General features: G+C 42.0%; 3 protein-coding genes across 6 annotated transcripts; 2 read left to right on the top strand and 1 right to left on the bottom strand.

Moving 5' to 3' along the window:
- The first annotated feature begins 341 nt into the window (after window positions 1-341).
- adprm.2.L (manganese-dependent ADP-ribose/CDP-alcohol diphosphatase gene2 L homeolog) lies at window positions 342-8,096 on the top strand. 2 transcript variants are annotated; one of them, XM_041576945.1, is made up of 4 exons: window positions 342-674; window positions 3,615-4,222; window positions 6,365-6,484; window positions 7,401-8,096. In XM_041576945.1, the coding sequence occupies exons 2-4, from the start codon at window positions 3,631-3,633 to the stop codon at window positions 7,688-7,690; spliced, it is 1,002 nt and encodes a 333-aa protein (XP_041432879.1). In that variant the 5' UTR covers window positions 342-674; window positions 3,615-3,630; the 3' UTR covers window positions 7,691-8,096. The 2 variants fall into 2 exon arrangements, with proteins under 2 accessions (XP_041432879.1, XP_018090923.1); XM_018235434.2 differs by lacking the exon at window positions 342-674 and adding an exon at window positions 681-857.
- Window positions 8,097-8,773: 677 nt separating this feature from the next.
- On the bottom strand, window positions 8,774-15,793 carry tmem220.L (transmembrane protein 220 L homeolog). Of its 3 annotated transcripts, XM_018234623.2 has the most exons (7): window positions 14,732-15,016; window positions 13,842-13,871; window positions 12,925-12,985; window positions 12,256-12,379; window positions 9,932-9,991; window positions 9,658-9,810; window positions 8,774-9,384 (listed from the first exon to the last, which is right to left on the bottom strand). In XM_018234623.2, exons 1-6 carry the CDS (start codon window positions 14,876-14,878, stop codon window positions 9,678-9,680), a joined length of 555 nt encoding a protein of 184 aa, XP_018090112.1. In that variant the 5' UTR covers window positions 14,879-15,016; the 3' UTR covers window positions 8,774-9,384; window positions 9,658-9,677.
- Window positions 15,430-19,969, top strand: adprm.L (ADP-ribose/CDP-alcohol diphosphatase, manganese-dependent L homeolog; the record flags this gene model as incomplete). Its single annotated transcript, NM_001086959.1, is given in 4 exon segments — window positions 15,430-15,463; window positions 16,862-17,478; window positions 17,969-18,085; window positions 18,456-19,969. Coding segments are annotated over 4 exon segments (1,071 nt in total). The 3' UTR covers window positions 18,773-19,969.
- Window positions 19,970-20,120: the final 151 nt, after the last annotated feature.

Below are 20,120 nucleotides of genomic sequence, written 5' to 3' on the forward strand. Positions count from 1 at the left end.
TGTCCTTTTACATCTCTTGCCATGAACCACCATTTAGTGATGGTCTGTGTGCTGCCTCAGAGATCACCTGACCAGAAATACTGCAGCTCTAACTGTAACAGGAAGAAGTGTGAAGGCAAACGACAGAACTCTGACTGTTAATTGGCTCATGTGACCTAACATGTATAATTTATTTGTGTGCACCGTGAATCGTAGGATCCCAGGGGGTGGCTCTTATTTTAAAATGACAATTTGCTATTTATTATTACCCAATGGCACATACTAATAAAAAAAAGTATATTATTATGAAAAAGGTTTATTTACATGAAGCAGGTTTTTACATATGAGCTGGGTTTTTTTTATAGAGACCTACATTGTTCGGGGGTATAGTTTTCATTTAACTGACAGGATGGCAGAGACTTCTCCGTTGTATTGGACCAGATTAATAATGCGTCACACACTGACTCTGCTCAATGAAAGGAACTAGCAGACGCAACCTCCCTTTCTGCTCAGTATATTGTGAGTCAGTCTCTATGCTCGGCTGACTGCACCCAGATCACATCAAGCATGTGCTGGGCAGGGTTGGAACTAAAATTGGTTTCGGTTTTGGAGTGTGGCTCCTCCCTCTGACTCTGGGTTGTTACAGTAAGCTGATTCATAAGGGTCAGCGTTTCAGCTTGATCAGGTTGGTCATGGTGAGTAATGAGCACTACTGGGTGTGTTTATGTTTTACATGGATACGCCAGTGTTCAGTAGCCAGACAGGTTGGGGTTGCAGTATTTGTACCAGGAAGTTCCATTCCACAGCAGGATCCACAGCATCAGGTTAGCAGTCACCCTGGGACAGTTACCTACGGAGATCCACCTGGGATCAGACAGGTATGGCTCTGCTGCTGAGAACTGCTGGGAAAAAAAACTCTAGGACTACAACTCCCAGCATGCTTAGCCATTAGATTACATAAACCATATTTTCATAGCAGGAAGTGATTCTGGGCACAAAAGCATAATCAATGTCCATTTATAGGCACTAAAGCACAAACAGAACACTGATGAGTTATAGATCTAGTTAACAATATGCAGTTACGTGGCTTTTTCAGATCCTGAGTACAAATGCATCTCTGGCTGTGCCACTAATTTTGATGTTTTAAAGAATAGGGAAATAAAACGTCCCTTTTGTTAAAGAGACAGTATACGCCCTCTTTCAACATGAACTCTATGAATTGGACTTTTTACCTATATTTTTAGGAAATATCTATGGTTTATGTTATTTCTGTCATTCAGTGCCGGGCTAAGCTGGCCGGGCGCCCTAGGCAACCGGCTGACTACGTTGCCCCCTTCTGAAACGGAAACACGCGCCCCAAGGATACCAGAGTTGCTGCCAGTGGTGGGGACACACAGTGTTGGACTGGGACACCAGGGGCCCACCCAAAAACCTTTGACTAGGGGCCCACCAATTAATATTAGACCAGGGGCCCACTCTTAGTACTATTAGTCTTCCTTTCCTCACTCATCTATTCTCCTTTTTTTACATACGATAATCTATTATTCCATCTGTTTAGCCACTTTGTTCTCATAGAAATAGGGAATGGCCATGAAATAGGCCAAATGTCTAGCAGCATGAGGGCCCACTGACACCTTGTCCCACCAGGACTTTTCCTGGTACCCCTGTGGGCCAGTCCGACACTGGGGACACTAGAGTCGGAGCACAAGCAGAAGAAGCAGGCACGTTCCAAAGAGACAAGAGGAGCTGCTAGAGGTGGAAGACGCAAGGATCTGAGCTAGGGGAAGGCGGCACATTTGCGCCCTAGGCACGTGCATCTTCTGCCTACCCCTAGTTCCGCCCCTGCTGGCATTAAACAAGAATTTAAGCCAGTTTCACTCTACCACTTCCTGATCTTAAAAAAACATTAAACTAGCTGTTAAAACAAATTACCAGTCCACGAAAAGTACCTAAGAATGAGCTGCCCAAAGGCTGCTGCTTAGATAAGGGAGAGGTTTGTTTGTCTAAAGCAGGGGTAGGCAACCCGTGGCTCCTGAGCCTCATGCGGCACTTCATCTTGCTTGCTGTGGCTCGGTCGTCTATACAGTCCTCGTATCGGCTGGTGGCTTCTTGAGTGTGCAACCACGATAAGCTAATGGTCATCTTAACATGGTTGCGCACTCAGGAATCAGCCAGCAAGTAGGGGGCTGCATAGATGTCCCAGGAGTGACAGGCAAGACCGAGCCACAGCAAGATGATGGTCCTTACCATGGCCACATACTCAAGACAAGAGAAGGAAGATCAGCATGGAGCTTCAGAAACAGAAGAAAATCGCATGCGGCAATGCACACGCATCGCTTCGTTTTCCAAAGTGAGTGTGAATTGTCACAGGCAATTTTCATTTTAGCCGGCGGAGGGCAGGGGGAAGCAGTCCTGGGAGATTGTCGCCCCGAAGAAGAGATTTGTCGCTGGGGCGACTAATCTCCCCGAATCTGCTTGTGTGGCCAGACCCTTTACAGATGAGAACACTAGCATTTAATAGGGCTATTCAGTGTTTAATTTATTTTAAAGTAGGCCTACATATACACACTGTACTTCTGTTTGTTGTTGTAACTTTTAAAAGTTTATAAGCTGTGTTGTGTTTTGCGGCTCCAGACTATTTTTCTTTAGTGGAAGAGGGGGCAAAATGGCTCTTTTGATAGTAAAGGTTGCTGACCCCTGGTCTAAAGGTAAATTTGAAGCTCGGAACAAATTGCCCTGTTTATAAAAGAAGGGGAGGTAAGGTCAGTATAAAAAGCCTGACTTTTATTAGTGATAAGTGCTTTTAATGTGATTGGCTGGAGCTAGTAATCAATTGTGACCTCATTCATCTGTGATCAATGAGGGGAACTCCACCCAAAAACAATAACTCTAAGTTGGCGTCGGACTGGAGGCCCATCGGTATTCTGCCACAGGGTCCCCCACCAGGACTGCCATCAGAAATCACAGGGCCCCATACGACAAAATTTCCTGGGCCCCCTGGGCTGTGCCCACCGCAAGCCCCACCTACAGGTCCGCCCTCCCCACCCCACAGGTCCGCCCCCCACCACACAGTAAAAAAACAAAAACAAATATTGGTGGCTAGGGTTCCTACATGTTAATAAAAAAGAAAAATATATTGGTGGTCAGGGCCCCCTCATTAAAAAACATTTGTGGCCAGGCCCTCCCCATTAAAAAATATTGGTGGCTAGGACCCCACATGAGAAAAAAAAATTGGGGGCCAGGCCCCCCCACCCTCAGTGCTCTCTACAACTTTCCCCCCTGATGGCTGCCCTGTCCCCCGCCTTCCCCTCTGGGGCCCCCTACCTCTGTCACCACCCTCTGGCTCTGGGCCCCTGCGTACCTTTGCTGTATGTGCGGCCTTGATCAGGGCCAGAGGGGGTGTAATAAGGGTTAGCGCAGGTTGTAGGCGGGTCTGGGACAGCGGGGCCCACCGGGTTTTTTTCCCGGGGTCCTGCTGGCCCTGTCCGACCCTGATAAAAGTTTTTTTGTAATTGCTGGCAGTTTTTACATGAATGGTTCTGACTGAAGAAGCCTCCTGCATCACCCACTACCCCTACAAGGAGGAGGACCTCTGTGTGTTTATGTCTTCATTTAATTTTTTGTATTGCTCCTAGGTATTGTCTATCAGTGATGGAGGACAAAGATCACATACAAACCATGGGAAACAGGCAGCCATATTTTACATTTGGTGTTATAGCAGACATTCAATATGCTGACCGTCCGACTGGGCCCAATTGCTGGGGGACGCTGCGATATTACAGAGACAGCCTCGTCCACCTTAGTCATGCAGTTGCAGAGTGGAACTCTCAGGATTCTGGGCCGACATTTGTGTTACAACTGGGGGATATCATCGACAGCTCCAACAAAAAACTGCAGGCATCAGAAAAAGCTTTACAGGAAGTTCTAAAGGTGGCGGACGATATGAAGGGCCACTGGCACCATGTTTGGGGGAATCACGAGCTGTACAACTTTAACCGAAGCTATTTAATACAATCTAAACTGAATACCCAGTGGCTGGAAGATCCCAAACCTGTTATAAAACGAGGGGAGAATGCAGATTACTATGCCTATCACTTCAGTCCATTCCCCAAATTTCGCTTTGTTGTTATAGACACATATGATCATAGTTCTTTTGGCAGGGACATGAACCATCCCAAATACAAGGAGTCCGTTGCCTCTATGTCTGAATGGCATTTTCCTAAGGAACCTGGGGAAAGCCAAGGTGTGTAGGATGGATAGTAGGTTGGATAGGTTGCTCTAACTAGCTAGGGTTTCTGCATTATGTGACCCCAAAACAGAGACAAAGCCTCCCACATACTGCACCCAACATAGTTAAGAGCTCTATGGATGTATTACCTCTTGACAGCCTTGTAAATTCACCATACAATGTTGGGGAAACTAAGGGCTTTGTAGATGATTCTAACCCCATAAAGACCTCACACCCAGGCCAGCAAACAGTACATTAAAAGAATACATAAACCTTTATTATAAGTGAATGTAAAATTGATGAGTTCTATTCTAAACACTATATATATATATATATATATATATATATAAAATTGTTATTTTATTTTAAATTCAAAGATATTAAGGAATACATGTACTGTTAATAATATGATCAAATGTCGTTACAACAGCCCCACCTGCTGGTCATGAAGTAGTCAAGGAAGTTGTCAGGAAAAGATCGAGAGCTGGTCTGTTTTTCTGGTTCCTAAAAACTTTAGTAACCCCAGACATCTTTTCTCATACCTTTCCTAACCAGAAAAACAGTAGACCAGCCCTCTTTCTTTTCTTGACAACTTCCTTGACGACTTCATGACCAGCAGGTAGAACTGTTGCAACAAAATGCAATCATATTGACTACATGCTTCCCATAATAGCTTGGAATTAAAAAATGTTTTTTTTATGTAAAATGCAAAAGTGCTTAGAATAGCACTCCCATAATTTTTACATTCACTTATTTTAAAGGTTTACTTATCCTTTAATATTTAGAGTTATGTGCATGGTTAAAATGCCTTACCCAAAATCTAGAACAAAAGCCAGAAAGTCACATTTAATGGGAGGTGTTGCGCAGGTTACGTCAGCTGCAGACGTAGTGTTTGTGTGCAAAAGTGAATATTGTGTTAATATTTTTTGGCCCAGAGAGACCTTTAACACTGATCACTTTGGGGACAATACAGTAGATAAACGGGAAGTTAACCTTTAAAGGAGACCTGTCACCTGAAAAAAAATATTCCAAATCCTATTTTATAATGTTAGTCAAGCAAAATATACTTTAAGTACACTATATAAATTATCTGAATATTGTTCCTTCAGTCTGGGAATTTATAATTATAGCAAGCAGGCAGGAGCCATTTTCTGGCACTGTTAATAAGCTTTGCATCATCTCAGAATCTTGTTTGTGCATCAGAATGGGGGACCTGATGTCCATCCCCATGCCCTGGTTACACAATTAAACGGTGAAGAGAACAGGGTAATGTGGGGAGAGCAGTGACATCTAGGAAGTGCTGAATGGAAAGTGAAAGTAATTGTCTGCCCCGCCTCTATGCCTAAGGCATAGAGGAGGGGCAGTCAATATTTGATTGACAGCTGAGATTTGTAAATGAGCTTACAACAGTTATTAATGCTTTAATGAAAAAAATAATTTGGATTTCATGTTTGATTTGAAAAGGACTTTTATTATACAGCTTTTGTCTGGGTGACAGGTCCACTTTAAGTTAACTATATATATATATATATATATATATATATATATATATAGATAGATAAATATAGGTATCGTTTTTAAATGATTTGCCACCTTCTTCTGATTTGACCCCATCTAAAAAAACAGCTCTGTAAGGCTACAAATGTATTGTTACTGCTACTTTTTATTACCTATATTTTTATTCAGGACACTCCTATTCATATTCCAGTCTCTTATTCAAATCAATGCATGGTTGCTAGATTAGTTTGGACCCTAGCAACCACATTGATGAATTTGCAAACTGGAGAGCTACTGAATAAAATTCTAAATAACTCAAAAACCACAAATAAAATAAACCAATTGCAAAGTGTCTAAGAATGTTGCTCTCTAGTAATTTAATGGTGGACAACTCCTTTAAGGCTGTGTGTGTTTTACCATACAATTAGCAATTTATAGAAAAGGATGGACTCATTAGTTTCATACATATTTGCAACACATTGTAACAGGCTGTGTTCCTGATATCCCTCAATAGCTCAGCAATACAGTGCAATAGGCTTTGTGCTCATTACCCCAAACCAACCAGCAATACATTGGAGTCAACTTTGTGCATCTGTTTTCTTTAACAATGATAAAAGTACACTATATGACATGTGCCATCTCTTGTTTGTTGCTTATCAGTTTGCAAGCCTGAACGGCATGTAGTGAATTTTAATGGAGGAGTAGGTAGAGACCAGTTGTCCTGGTTACACAACATCCTTACGTATTCAGATGAGCAGGAGGAAAAAGTCGTAGTTGCTAGTAAGTATTTTATTCCTTTATTCAAACACAAAATTGTCCCTGTTTAATTTATTTTTCCAAGAACACTGCCATGGGGTATTGTGTACAGGAACTTTGTCTCGGTGCATATTTGTGTTTATTCACATCAGCAAGCCAAGAGCAGCCATGCTTGTGCTTAAGGAGTTTCTTCATCCTTAGGGCTGAAATCCACGAACGATTCTTGTCGGATCCGTCGCAGGCGCCAAATATTACGTGAGTGATAGAAAAATCGCAGGTACAAACTACATGTATCCGACACGACTGTCCGAGGTGAACGCTGCGTCTTTATCCGTCAGTCGTGTTGTGTGTAGCACCTGTGATTTTTCTATCACTCCCATAATATTTGGCGCCTTGCGATTTGTCGCATGCGACGGATCCAATGAGAATCATCAGTGGCGGAACTACCGGGGGAGAGGGGGGTGCGAGCGGGCCAGGGCCCGCACCCCCTCAGGGCCCCCGGCCACTGAAAATGCGGCCGTACGGAGGGGGACAGGGCCCGGCTGCGCATCACGCACCAGGGCCCGCCCCCTCTAGTTACGCTACTGAGAATCATGTGTGGAGTTCAGCCCTTAGACTTTAATAAAACAGCGGCCTCTAAAGGCAAACAGTGCGCTGACAATTTTTCTCTCTCTTTCTGTACAAATATTTGTTTTTTATCGTTTATAGCAGCTGGTCAACTCCGAAATAAGGGTTAGACAGAGTGCTGGCACAAGAGTGTTTATAGCAGCTGGTCAAAACCACATCGTGGGTTGCGTGGGAGCATTGGCAATTTTTTTTCTGTGTTTCATTACAGTTGTGTTGCTCCGCAAGGAGACTTGTGCAGTCTATAAAATATTATTTGAGTGGTTATTACTGAACATAATATGCATATTATGATACACATTTATCCCTTTTATAGGTCACGTGCCAATTCATCCTGAAGCCCAAGTTACCAACTGCCTGGCATGGAATTACAGAGAGATCCTTGAAGTCCTTCATTGCCATTCCTGCGTTGTGTCCTATATAGCAGGCCATGAACACCATGGGGGCTACTGTCAAGACTCTCATGGGATACACCACATAACAATGGAGGGTGTTGTTGAATCACCCCCAAACACTAATGCCTTTGCCACAGTTCATATGTACAAGGACAAGATGGTGTTACATGGGAGAGGCCGAGTCAAGAGTAGGGAACTAAAGTTTGTCTGAAACAAATGAATGGACAATCGCCGAGGGCTGGTCTTAAACCAAACAACACTCCAGACCAGATCTCCTAGTGGTCTTTGGGGTTTAGTGCCCAATGTAATTTACCCAAGCAAATGGAATAAAGTCCCTGCTGGTACTTTGGCTTTCACACCACTGTATGAACTTTACAACTAGATCCTCGATATGTGTCCCTTGAGGCAAGCTCTCCATTAGAAACCTGTAGGGCACTCAGTATACACATGGATGTTATTAATAACATATTTATATGCATATTATATTGATAAAATAATATATTAAAATAAATATATTCATAGAAATTCAAGTCGGGGCTGAACCTGCAATGGTTTAAAGAGATGGTTTCACTGTAGACTATATGGTATGATGAATTAATAAACATTATGTTATATTATATGGGCATTATATGATATTAAGTATCAAAACACAAATTATTTGCTTATTTATATTTGGGTTGGGATAAGCCAGCTATGTGCTTCTGTAATGATACGGAAAACTGGGGATCTTTACTAGGCCTGAGTGCTTGGGGTACAGTCTGTCTTCACCAGTTTATTATTCCCCTTAGCTTTTACAGCTTGCATAGAAAGAAATTAAAACCAGTGTAGTCTGCAGCATGCATCTGAATGAATTGCGAATTAGCCAATTAACACAGATTCGCTTTAAGGGGTCAGTTGGAAACTTTATAGTTTTTGAATTATTTGTCTTTGTCTTCTAACTCTTTCCAGTTTTCAAATAGGGGTCACTGTCCCCATCTAAAAACAAATGCTCTGTAAGGCTACAAACCTTCTTTTTATTACTCATCTCTCTGTTGAGGTCCTCTCCTATTTATATTCCAGTCTCTTATTCAAATCACTGCATGGTTGCTAGAGTAATTTGGAGTCTATCAACCAGACTGCAAAACTGGAGAGCTGCTGAATAAAAAGCTAAATAACTCGAAAACCACAAATAATAAAAAATTAAAAACAATTGCAAATTGTCTCAGAATATCACTCTTTACATCATACTAGAACTTAACTTAAAGGTGAACAAACCCTTTAATTATAAAAAAAATGGAAACAACCCTTGAGAATCCAAGGCTCTGTTTGCAAATTTTAATTGATTGATATATAATTCAATACATATATCAGGAAATGATATGGTCTATGTTTATTGTTTTATATAAAATATATAAAGTCTAGTGTCACTATAAAACTGATCCTTACAATGACACAGCTCCTCACTGAGGAATTAGTAACAAAGAATATGTGCCTCTATGGCATAAAAAAGCCCTGCTTTTAAAATACAGGTATGGGATCTGTTATCCAGAATGCTGGGGCACCTGGTGTTTTCCGGATAAAGGCTATTTCTTTAATTTCTTCATTCCTTAAGTCTACCAGAAAATCATATAAACATTAAATAAATCCAATATCCTGGTTTTGCTTCCAATAAGGATTAATATCTTAGTTTGCATCAAGTACAAGGTACTGTGTTATTATTAGAGCGAAAAAGGAAAAAATGTTTAAACATTTTGATTATTTGGATAAAATGGAGTTTATGGGATACGGCCTTTATGGATAATGGATTTCTGGATAACAGATCCCATACCTGTACAGCATTCCAGGAGGTTTCTGGCCAGGGACCCACATTTCCAGAGATTATGGGCTGGCACTCGGTCTTCAAATCTGTCTCTGAACCCATCTAGTCTGCAAGAGAACATTCACTAATTAACGGCATCTAGAGAATATTTAAGAGACATTTATCTTAAGAACTACACCCACATTGGTTCAGAAGCACTGGGGATGAGCAGGAAATAGGGGAGGGGACAGGGGCGAAGAACGAAAGTGGGCCTAGGGGTGCCTACTTTGTGAATCCAGCCCTGGTCTGACCAAAATCTGAACAGCAAAGGGATTGAATCCCAGTCATTTGCTTGTAATGCGATGTTGAATTTAGTAGCTGAGACTGCAAAACGGGCTTACATCCATTGAGTTTGCGCCAATCAGATGACAGTTTTACAGTGCTGTGGCCAGGATGTTCGCATTTCCTTGTCAATATAAATGTAGATCCAAATGAAAAAGGGGGCAGTTGAAACCGAAATGGCAATAATGAGCCTGATTGCACCAATGGCCGACCTGTTGACAAAAATATACAGTTATTTTAAATATTTTCTCTTTGTGATGTAAAACAATGAATTACATTTGAAAGTGGGCCAAAACCAATAGTATGATTGGTTCTGTTTCCCACAGAACTTACTGATGTGATTTCCTGCAGAGAAGTAACCATCCACTAATTATCAACAGGCCTGAAAGTTCCCTGGCAAGATAAAGGATAATGGGTCGTTAGTGGATTCCATGATCTGCATGCACCCCCCTACTATAATGAATAAGGAAATAATACACAAAAGCCATGAATATCTTGTAAATGATATCCTTATAAACAGTGAGTAGTGATGTCATCAGTTATAAACGGTGAGTAGTGATGTAATTTCTGTCACATGACTCACTAAAATTTGTGTATTATAATAAATAAAGTACACCCAGTTGTAAAATATGAGGATATTAGAAGTTACCTCGGAGTTCCATGACCTGTATAAAAACACTCGGCCTTCGGCCTCGTACTTTTATATGGTCATGGAACTCCTCGGTAACTTATAATATCCTTATATTTTACAAGAGGGGGTACTTTATTCACTATATTAGAAATCATGTGCCCATATAAAAGGTACAAAGTTTCAGGCTAAGTTATACAGGGAATGCCGAGTATCACTCATATATTATAAGGGATAATGTTCCCCCTACTGTAAATGATAAGGATATTAGAAATAGGGATGCACTGAATCCAGTATTCGGCCTTTTTCAGCAGGATTCAGATTCGGCAAATCAAATCCTCCTGCCCGGCCGAACCAAATCCTAATTAGGGATGGGGAGTGAAATCACGTGACTTTTAGTCATAAAACAAGGAAGTAAAAAATGTTCTCCTTCCCAGCCCTAATTTGCGCATGCAAATTAGGATTTGGTTTGGTATTCGGCAAGAATCTTTCGCGAAGGATTCAGGAGTTTGTCCGAATACAAAATAGTGGACCCCTAATTAGAAGATACTGAGGGGTTCTGTGACCATATTAAGGCACAAGGCTGCAGGCTGAGTTATACAGGGAACTCAGAGTATCACTTATGTATTATAAGGGACAATGTATCCCCTACTGTAAATTATAAGGATATCAGAAGTCACTGAGGAATTATGCGAGTCATTCTGGGCTCACAGCCAGGCCTGCAGGGTAAAAACAGCTGTCCCCTCCCATGCCCCTAAGCTGCACCTGTTCCTGTCCTGTTCCTGTCAGCAAAGAGCCAGAGACACAGCAAGGATTTAAAGTAAATAAGCACAGTAAGTCTCTTTTGTTCTTACCTTTGTTGCATGGCACCAGTAAACAGACCGTGCGTTTCTGTGTCACAGCCAGTCAGACTGGGTCTCTTAGGGCCCACAGGAGAACCTAACGGGACCACTCTTACAAGAACTAGTAGGTTTCATATATTCCTGTGGTGGAACTATAAAAAGGCCTTAGCTGGGGCCCACCAGTTGATTCTCTGGTACTCTGACAGGCCAGTCTGATACTTACTCCCAGGCTACACAACCAACCAGCTAATGGATGAAGGCGATAAGACATGTTGCTGGACATATTGAAAGGGATACTATATTCCATAACATCTCCTTTGAAATAAACCTCATTTATGCACTGCTAGTAGTTGCTGCTATATATATTTTGTTCATTTCCCTAAAATCACATACACCCAACTCATATTGTGCGACTGGAAAGAAACACAAACCTTCTTTATAAGGCCACTGTAATGTTTGTTTTTATAACATCCCTTCTGATGCAATGCTGTGGGGACATATGATACGTCTGACATAGGTACATACTTGTGTCTTTATGAAAGTGATAAAGTTACGTATATGATACAACGGTTAGCAGTAGGAAAACATGCGGGGGGCTTCCCCTCACTCTTTTAGCCCCATGATTACTTTTCCATGCTTAATAAAAGACAACTGAGCTGCCACCGCTCACACCCAGTATTAGATTTGGGTCTTCAGACTTCAATCCTTGCACTGGGATGAGACTGGAGATCAGGAGTGAAAACGTCTCTTCCTACATGGAGATCTCATCCTAGACTTTCTCTATAGAGTTTCTCTCTTATATCTCTCTATTGGCCAGCCACTTGCTCCATCTCCTTGCTCTTCTCAATGTGCTCCAGTTGGCTTTGGGTTATTCCTTTAACCTCTACCTTGCGCCCCCCGTGTTCTCCAGCCAAACTGCAGGACAGACCGCCCTCGGTGGGAGTTAAGAGTTGATTTATTCCCTAGGGAAGTGGTGGATTCAGTTGCCTTCTTCTGCCTTGCCTCAGCACCCTCACATGTTTACAGAATTCCATTGCAGCAGTGTTGATATCCTCCCCCATCCCATTTATTGCTCAAGGTCCAGAATGTCAAGTGAATGGATACATTTTATTTTGCACATAAGAGTGTCTACTGTTGGGGCAGTTATTATTGATGGTGGGATGATATGCAAATCTTTGTGTGCTCACCTGCCTTCCTCTTCATGCAAGATGTTTTTTGAAGTGTAGAAATACAGGCACCCAGAGAGGTAGATGGCACCAACTGCACAAACGGCAGAATGCAGATCCGCTAGCAATTTCCAGATCACGTGACCTGGTGAAGCAAATAGCATATCTCCAGTTAAAGGAACAAGTCACAATACCAAATGCCATCCTGACAGGGTACATTCGCAGAGTATAACATGCATGGTCTAGGTGGGTTTGCGTTGCCCACAATCTTACTATGCAGGCTTCTGCCTTTGGTAGTCTCTATTTATAGGTGTGCACCTGCTCCACCCCTTTTCATGACATCAGACATGGGCAGGTCAGGCGCAGGTCTATAAATAAAGCAGCCTCGGTGGGTCGGGAAGGATTAAGGGTGTGGGCCCTTATTTGTTGACCCGCACATCACTACTAGAGACCCCTTTGACTTGCACCTTTTTATAAGAGAGATAATCATAACAATCCAGGAATCTATTTGCACCACTAGGGACAATAAAGCAGAGGTACCCAGCACACAATTCTGCTGCTCTTGTTGGACTAGAACTCACAAAATTAGTTAAGGCACCATTTTATTTGCCTCCAGAGTTCTTGATGCCTCCTGGAATGTAACTGCTTTAATTTGCAGACATTAGACACTCACAACAATCATTACTGTACCTGTAATGTCCGGCTTTATACTAACGAAGAGAATCAGTACCGCTGGGATCATATATATTACCTGTGGGGAGAGTATTAAAGGAGAGGCTTAGTGCCTACTCGGGCAGGTCAGTAACAAGCACACTCCAGTAACAAGCACACTGTCATAATGGTATATATGCGAAATTCAGAATAATGATGACCACTAGGGGTGATGTTGTCACAGTCTATGTACAAGAATTCTACTGAGCTCATATCATTTCTTTAAATACAAGCAAATAGTTGATAATGTACTTGCACCGATATGTATAAATACAAATATACAATGAAGGAATGTTCTAGGCACACAATAAGCTATACCTTTATACTGTACTGTCTAAGGGAACAATATGGCACCTCCTACCCATGTGTATAATTACAAATATACAGAGAAGGAATGTTTTGGGCACACAATAAGCTATACCCTCATACTTTACTGTCTAAGGGAAACAATATGGCACCTCCTACCCATATGTATAAATACAAATATACAGAGAAGGAATGTTCTGGGCACACAATAATCTATACCCTTATACTGTACTGTCTAAGGAAACAATCTGGCACCTCCTACCCATATGTATAAATACAAATATACAGAGAAAGAATGTTCTGGGCACACAATAAGCTATACCCTCATACTGTACTGTCTAAGGGAAATAATATGGCACCTCCTACCCATGTGTATAAATACAAATATACAGAGAATGAATGTTCTGGGCACACAATAAGCTATACCCTCATACTGTACTGTCTAAGAGAAACAATATGGCACCTCCTACCCATGTGTATAAATACAAATATACAGAGAAGGAATGCTCTGGGCACACAATAAGCTATACCCTCATACTGTACCCACTTTTTCCTTGTCCCCTAAATAATGAAAGCCATAGAATACTTACAATCCACATTTCTGCATCAGGGTCATTTATCTGTGAGACACAAAAGAAAGAAGCATGACACTTAGATTTAAATATACATTTACTTAAAGAAAAAAAAAATCCCCGAATATTACGTTTTGCTCATTGAAAACATCTTGGGAGAAGGTGCTAATGCGCAGGAGGGGGTTGTGAATGTATTTGCACTGCCCATTGAATAGTATGGATGGGGGGGATAGGGGAGGATATTTTAACATCTTTTCAAGTTGACAGATATCCATGAGTCGAAATTGCTCCCAACTATTACCTAGCCAGTCAGGGATTAACCAAATAAATTTATAATATAAATATAATTTTTTGGATAAGAATTACTACATCCAGTGGTATAACTATAGGGGAAGCAGATCCAATAGCTGCAAGGGGCCCAGGGGAACTGTGGACCCAGAAAAGATGGGGAAATCACAGGTGCATGCTCCCATAGCTCAAAAAATATTTTAGTAGAACTGTAAAGTTAAACCCTTGAGTGCAGCACTACATGATTTATTCTGCCCTCTTGTCTGTTTGTCTCAGATGCACCGAATCCGGCCGAACCAAATCCTAATTTGCATATGCAAATGTGTTGCGGGGAGGGAAATTGCGTGACTTTTTGTCACAAAACAAGGAAGCAAAAAATGATTTCCCCTTCCCACCTCTGATTTGCATATGCAAATTACGATTCGGATTCGGTATTCGGCCGAATCTTTTGAGAAGGATTCAGCAGAATCAGAAATAGTGGATTGGGTGCATCCCTAGTCTCAGATATGAAGAAGTAATGACAGCCCCCTCCAGGTGCTGCAAGACATGAGAGAAGTTTACATTTTACAACAGCAGAATTGCTTTCCAGCCCCAGTACTTACAGGACAAGAATCACTTACTTGCACGTAAGCTGCCAGACTGAAAAACCCAAACATAATAAAATTGCAGATCCTCCATAACCTCTGTCTGTTTTCATGGCACAAAAGTGAGTTTGTCAGAAAGCTGCACTTGGGGGAGCCCTTCTGCTCTGTACCTGACCCCTCCATGCCTCCAGTCCAACTTAAGGGTAATCATTAACACATCCTCATAGTTCATAAACTATTTCCTGCTCTATTGCAGACTCTGCCCCTTTAAATGTATCCCCCCTCAACCAAGGCGGTGGTACTTCCCTGACTCCTCCCCCCTTTCAACCAATGAGCGCAGATTTAAGGAAGCACAACAGGATTATTGAGCAAATAAACAGGTTAATACCGCACAGGCAAGTGATTGGAATTGAGAAACTTTCCACAGGGGGCAGCACCCCGCAGTTTACCATGACTGGCAAAAAGACAACATTCAGGGTAACAAACCCTTTGTATTGCACAACAGGGAGAGCAAAGGTTTCTACATACTCGCCGCCAGTGAGAGAGGCAAGTGTGGGCTGCTGTACGTGACAGTGAGTGTGACGAGGGTGGGAGGAGCTGATGATGTCAGTGAATTTGGGAGGAGCTATACCAATAGGAAGCTGAAAGCACTGCCGCTCTATTGCAGCCTTCAGGGTCAGACTGATACATAACATTTGTGCCCGTGGGCATGCTGGGTAAGGCACACTTTATATTACTGCACAGGGACATGTTTAACCTTTGTTATAAGTAAGGTTTACAACTTATGGTTTCACGGGTTGGGATGGGGGGGGGAAGGGAAATGTCGCCGCCCCCATCCGTACGCCCGGAACCGGCCCGGAATTAGCGGCGCGCGAACTGCCGGGGCCCAGAGGGGGTGCGGGCCCTGGCCCGCTCACCCCCTGCTCCCTCGGTAGTTCCGCCACTGGCTAGTAGACAGAAGAAGAAATATTTGGGAAATATATTACCTGCACGTTTTGCTCCAGAGCCACCGTAACTGCATTATGCATCTGATCTGGAACCATATTGGATTCCCCTCTACGTGTCTAGCACATGCACCCAGGGCAGCCATCAGGGGGGGACAGGGGGGAGAGTTGTAGGGGGCCTGCATATTCAAATTAGGATTTGGTTCGGTATTCGGCTGAATCTTTAGCGAAGGATTCGGGGGTTCGGCCGAATCCAAAATAGTGGATTCGGTGCATCCCTAATAATAACTGTCTTTACATGCTTTTTGCCTACTGATTCTTTATGTTCTTCTGAAGGGGCTGCCGTATTTGAACAGCAGTAGCCGTTAGCATTAGGAACTTTAATTCACAGGTTGGCAAAACAGGTATAGGAAATTCAAGTAACAATTACTTTCAAAAGCTGACTTATAAGCAAAAAACATGACCTATAGGTTAATGCACATTAATATTATAAAAGAGTAGTTTTTATTTGTCAGTATCAGTTTTATGCATTTCTACTTGACTCCTATAGGGGAGCATCGGGAATTTCGGCTTTCTTGCCTGTGGGTGAGTTTCTGCCTCGTGATACACAGACAAATGATCTAGGGACGCACTGCAAGATGAGTTTACATAAACACTAGCTACTTTTCTTTTAATAGAGCATTCTGTTACAGTGGTGCAGATTAGTGATGTGTGGGTCGAGTGAGTTCGGGCCGACCTTGCACCCTCCTTTCCGGGCTTTCCCCAGCTTTCGACTTCGGCTTTGAACTTTTATAGACCCCGTCCCTTTTGTAACGTCATCAGCAGGACGGGTCAGAGTGGCTTTATAAAAGGAACTTGGAAGGTGGGTGCGGGAAAATCCCGACCCGCACATCACTAGTGCAGATCCTATCTGATAACCATTGTAAGCAGCAGTCCTGCCGTGCTTTATGGCTAAGATTCTAGCTATCTTTATAACAGAGCATTCTGTCACACTGGCACATATCTTAACTGATACCCATTGTAAGCAGTTGCTCTGTCCTGTCTTATGGCTGAATGGATTTATTATACAGCTATTTATTTTTATATATACTACAATGCACTTTCATGCGAAATGTGCAGTTTGCAGGAGAAACTTTACATTTTTGTAGACTGCTCCTAAAATTAAATTTAGGTGCCATGAAATATCCTGAAGTCATCATGCAGTTTTCCTTTTTGTCAGCAGGGGGCAGAAACTTCAAAGGATAGTGCAAAGTAAAAGGATGGAAGAGCCATATTTCACCTTTGGAATTATAGCAGATATTCAGTATGCAGATAAGGATAATCGATTGAACTACCTGAAGACTAGTATGAGATATTACAGGAACAGCCTGACGCAACTTAAAGTCGCCATTAAGGAGTGGGCTACAGAATCCATAAAACCAAAATTCATTCTTCAACTTGGCGATATAATTGATGGAGTCAACACAAAGGATAATAGTTCAACAATAGCACTTGAACGGGTGTTAGAGGAAATGGACAAACTACCCATACAATTCCATCATGTATGGGGCAACCATGAATTCTACAACTTCAGCCGAGAATATTTAAATGGGTCTAAACTGAACTCTAGGGCTAGGGAGAACAGGATCGATCAGCAAGTGGGTACCTCTGAAAGTGGAGAAACCAATGATGAATCGTTCTATGCCTATCATTTTAGTCCCTTCCCCAAATTTCGATTCCTTTTAATTGATGGGTATGATCTTAGCCCCATTGGGAGGGAAAAGACGAGCCTAAAGTATGACATTTCCTTCAATCTTCTCAAGGAAAAGAACCCAAATGAAGATCTTAACAGCCCAACAGGTATAAAATGGTTACTCGCAGACTCTGATCCATTGTAAAAACTAGTCCTGAGAGATATATGCCATGTTTAGGAGACCACTACAGTGGAACTTAAAAACCCTTTACTTGATGATTTCCCAGCATGCCGTGGATGTGTCCCGAAGTAGAAAGTTGCATGTGCTGAAAAATTTACACTATGCATCTAGCATAGACAAAGGGGTTTGTTTGGTAAAGATGCATGGTATTTTTTATAATTCAGTTGACTTTAAATGCAGCATTCATGGTGCCTTTATGCTGGGTTGTCAGTCACCGTTTTAAAGTCCTACATACATGTGGTGGTGCTTAGTGTGCTCTGCCATTTGAAATTTCTCCTTACCTGCATTGCCCTTTATCTGGCAATACTCCTATTTGCCAAGCAATACTCCAAACCCACCTAAATGCTTATAAAATATACTTCCTTCCTCAGCTCAGCACAAACTGGGACATAAATATATATATTTTTCCCTATCAGGACTTGAGGAGGAGCAGTTTGTACTGTTCAACGGCGGCATCAGTCCGTCCCAGCTGGATTGGATTCAAAGCATTTTAACGTCTTCAGATAAAAAGGAAGAGAAAGTCTTTGTTGTTAGTAAGTAAACATAGTAATTAAAGGTACCGACCTGCCTTGTAATATTTCATTTTTACAACTGGTGCTGAGTACCGTATTACTGCTTTGTGCTGATTCCTTCTGATATTGCTGTTTTATTTATAAATTAGTTATGCTAAGAGTCTCTGTTTCTCTCCGTGTAAGCTGCCAAGACAGTTAGCAGTCCCTCCCCATCTGTGTAAATTAATAATTTTTGCTAATTTTCAGGAAGGAGTGTCCCCCGGTGATAGTTACAGGGATTCAGTACAGAGATACATTTGTGTGGGCAGAGCAATGCACAGGAAGTTTCGGGCATTACTAATTATAACTAGTACAACTGTACCATCATATATTCCTCTTTTTTTGTGTGCAGGCCACCTCCCAGTTCACCCGGATGCAGCCGATACAATGTGCCTGATTTGGAATTATCCTGAGGTCCTGTCCATGCTGCAGTCCCATCCCTGTGTGGTGGGATACTTGGCTGGGCATAACCATGAAGGCAGATACTGCATGGACCCTTCTGGAATTCACCATATGACGTTCAGCGGAGTCATAGAGACTCCTCCAGAAAGCCAGGCCTTTGGGACAATGTATGTGTATGAGGATAAAATGGTTCTGAAAGGTAGAGGCCTTGTTGAAGATAGAACGTTACACTACAGAGACCCTAAGAATATGCAAGTGGGACATTAAAGGCTACCTGGCCCATAAGTCTAAGGCTAAGTGTTGCCCCGTTCGTCCTATTCATAGCAGCCAATCAACAGTTACCTTTTACTGGCTTGGTGGACTTAGGATAATGAAATGAAAGATATCACTGGTTTCTATGAGTTACTGATCTAATGTAGTTAGAATAATAAAAGCACAAATCTGCTATTACTGATATTAAGTTAGCAGGACCTTACCTCCTAAGAGGGCCCCAATTATTAACCTATTGGTCACTTGGGGCCTCTGGGCAGAGGGCCCTGACAGCAGTTAGTGTGGGGCCACCTTAATGAAAACAAGTGACCCACTATAGCAAAACTCCACCCAAAATCTGAACACTCTCCCAGAAGCCTCCCCCCCTTCAGGATCAAAAAATTTTACTTTTACATCTCGTTGGGCCTCCTCATCCATGGGGACCCTGACTGCAATACCCCTGTACCCCACACACATTTATTTAATGTACCCATTGTCACATATATGGTTCATAACATACATTTGATATATAGGGGCTATTTAAAAACATCCCAGGTTCAATGAAATTAAACTCCAAACCTCCTCAGCCAAGTCTGCTGTTGTAATTTACAGCTCATGCATCATTCCTGCGGTAAAATACAGACATCATTTATTAATTTTATTTATATGAATTATAAATTGTGTTTCCTGAGCCTGTTTTGGCAGGGCTGTATCGAATGCAACGTTAGAAAAGAAGGGGCAGCGTTTATACACTAAAAGCCAACTTTAATGGAACTTTGGCTCTTAAAGTTACTAGGGCTTTCTTTTTATTACCACTGATAACATGCTGTCTGAAGCAAGGTTCTCTCCAGGCAGAGGTGGCATTGGGTCAGGCCAAGGTCTAGGCTGCCAACAAGCATATCCTCCTAACAGAAAGGTATATCACTTGCTGTAACCTCTTGGTCCATAATCATAGCCAGCAAGCAAACCCTCCCAATGGAAGCATGTGGTACTTTCTACCCTTATGCCTGGTTTTATCCCAGGAGTAGGAGTAGTGGTAACATGTTGGTCTAGTTCAAGCAGACACTCCCTTGTACTCAGTATTGGAAATTAATCAAATTACAACTTTATTCTTTTTCTTTTAAAGCCAATGTATTATAATATTAAAAGATCACCCTTCAGACATCCAGTCTTACTGTGGGACCACCCCCTTAAAAATAAACATGAGTTTCAGTGGACTGTGCTCAATTTCTTTATTGCTACACCACAGTCTATTTGTGCTTAGAATTACTGAACATGTAGGTAACACGAAACACAAAAGTAACAATATAAAAATGATACATAATGGGAATACATACAGGATTTCTCTTTGTGCTGCTGCCACTTA

Source organism: Xenopus laevis, chromosome 9_10L, assembly GCF_017654675.1.
Source record: "Xenopus laevis strain J_2021 chromosome 9_10L, Xenopus_laevis_v10.1, whole genome shotgun sequence".
Taxonomy (NCBI): domain Eukaryota; kingdom Metazoa; phylum Chordata; class Amphibia; order Anura; family Pipidae; genus Xenopus; species Xenopus laevis.

Coding starts and splice junctions, on each gene's coding strand:
- adprm.2.L (XM_041576945.1), top strand. CDS start 3,631: ATGGAGGACAAAGATCACATACAAACCATGGGAAACAGGCAGCCATAT. Junction 4,223..6,364: donor GGAACCTGGGGAAAGCCAAG/GTGTGTAGGATG, acceptor GTTGCTTATCAG/TTTGCAAGCCTGAACGGCAT. Junction 6,485..7,400: donor GGAAAAAGTCGTAGTTGCTA/GTAAGTATTTTA, acceptor TCCCTTTTATAG/GTCACGTGCCAATTCATCCT.
- tmem220.L (XM_018234623.2), bottom strand. CDS start 14,878: ATGGAGGGGTCAGGTACAGAGCAGAAGGGCTCCCCCAAGTGCAGCTTT. Junction 9,992..12,255: donor TTGCATGAAGAGGAAGGCAG/GTGAGCACACAA, acceptor TTATCTTGCCAG/GGAACTTTCAGGCCTGTTGA. Junction 9,811..9,931: donor CTCTGCAGGAAATCACATCA/GTAAGTTCTGTG, acceptor TTTTGTCAACAG/GTCGGCCATTGGTGCAATCA.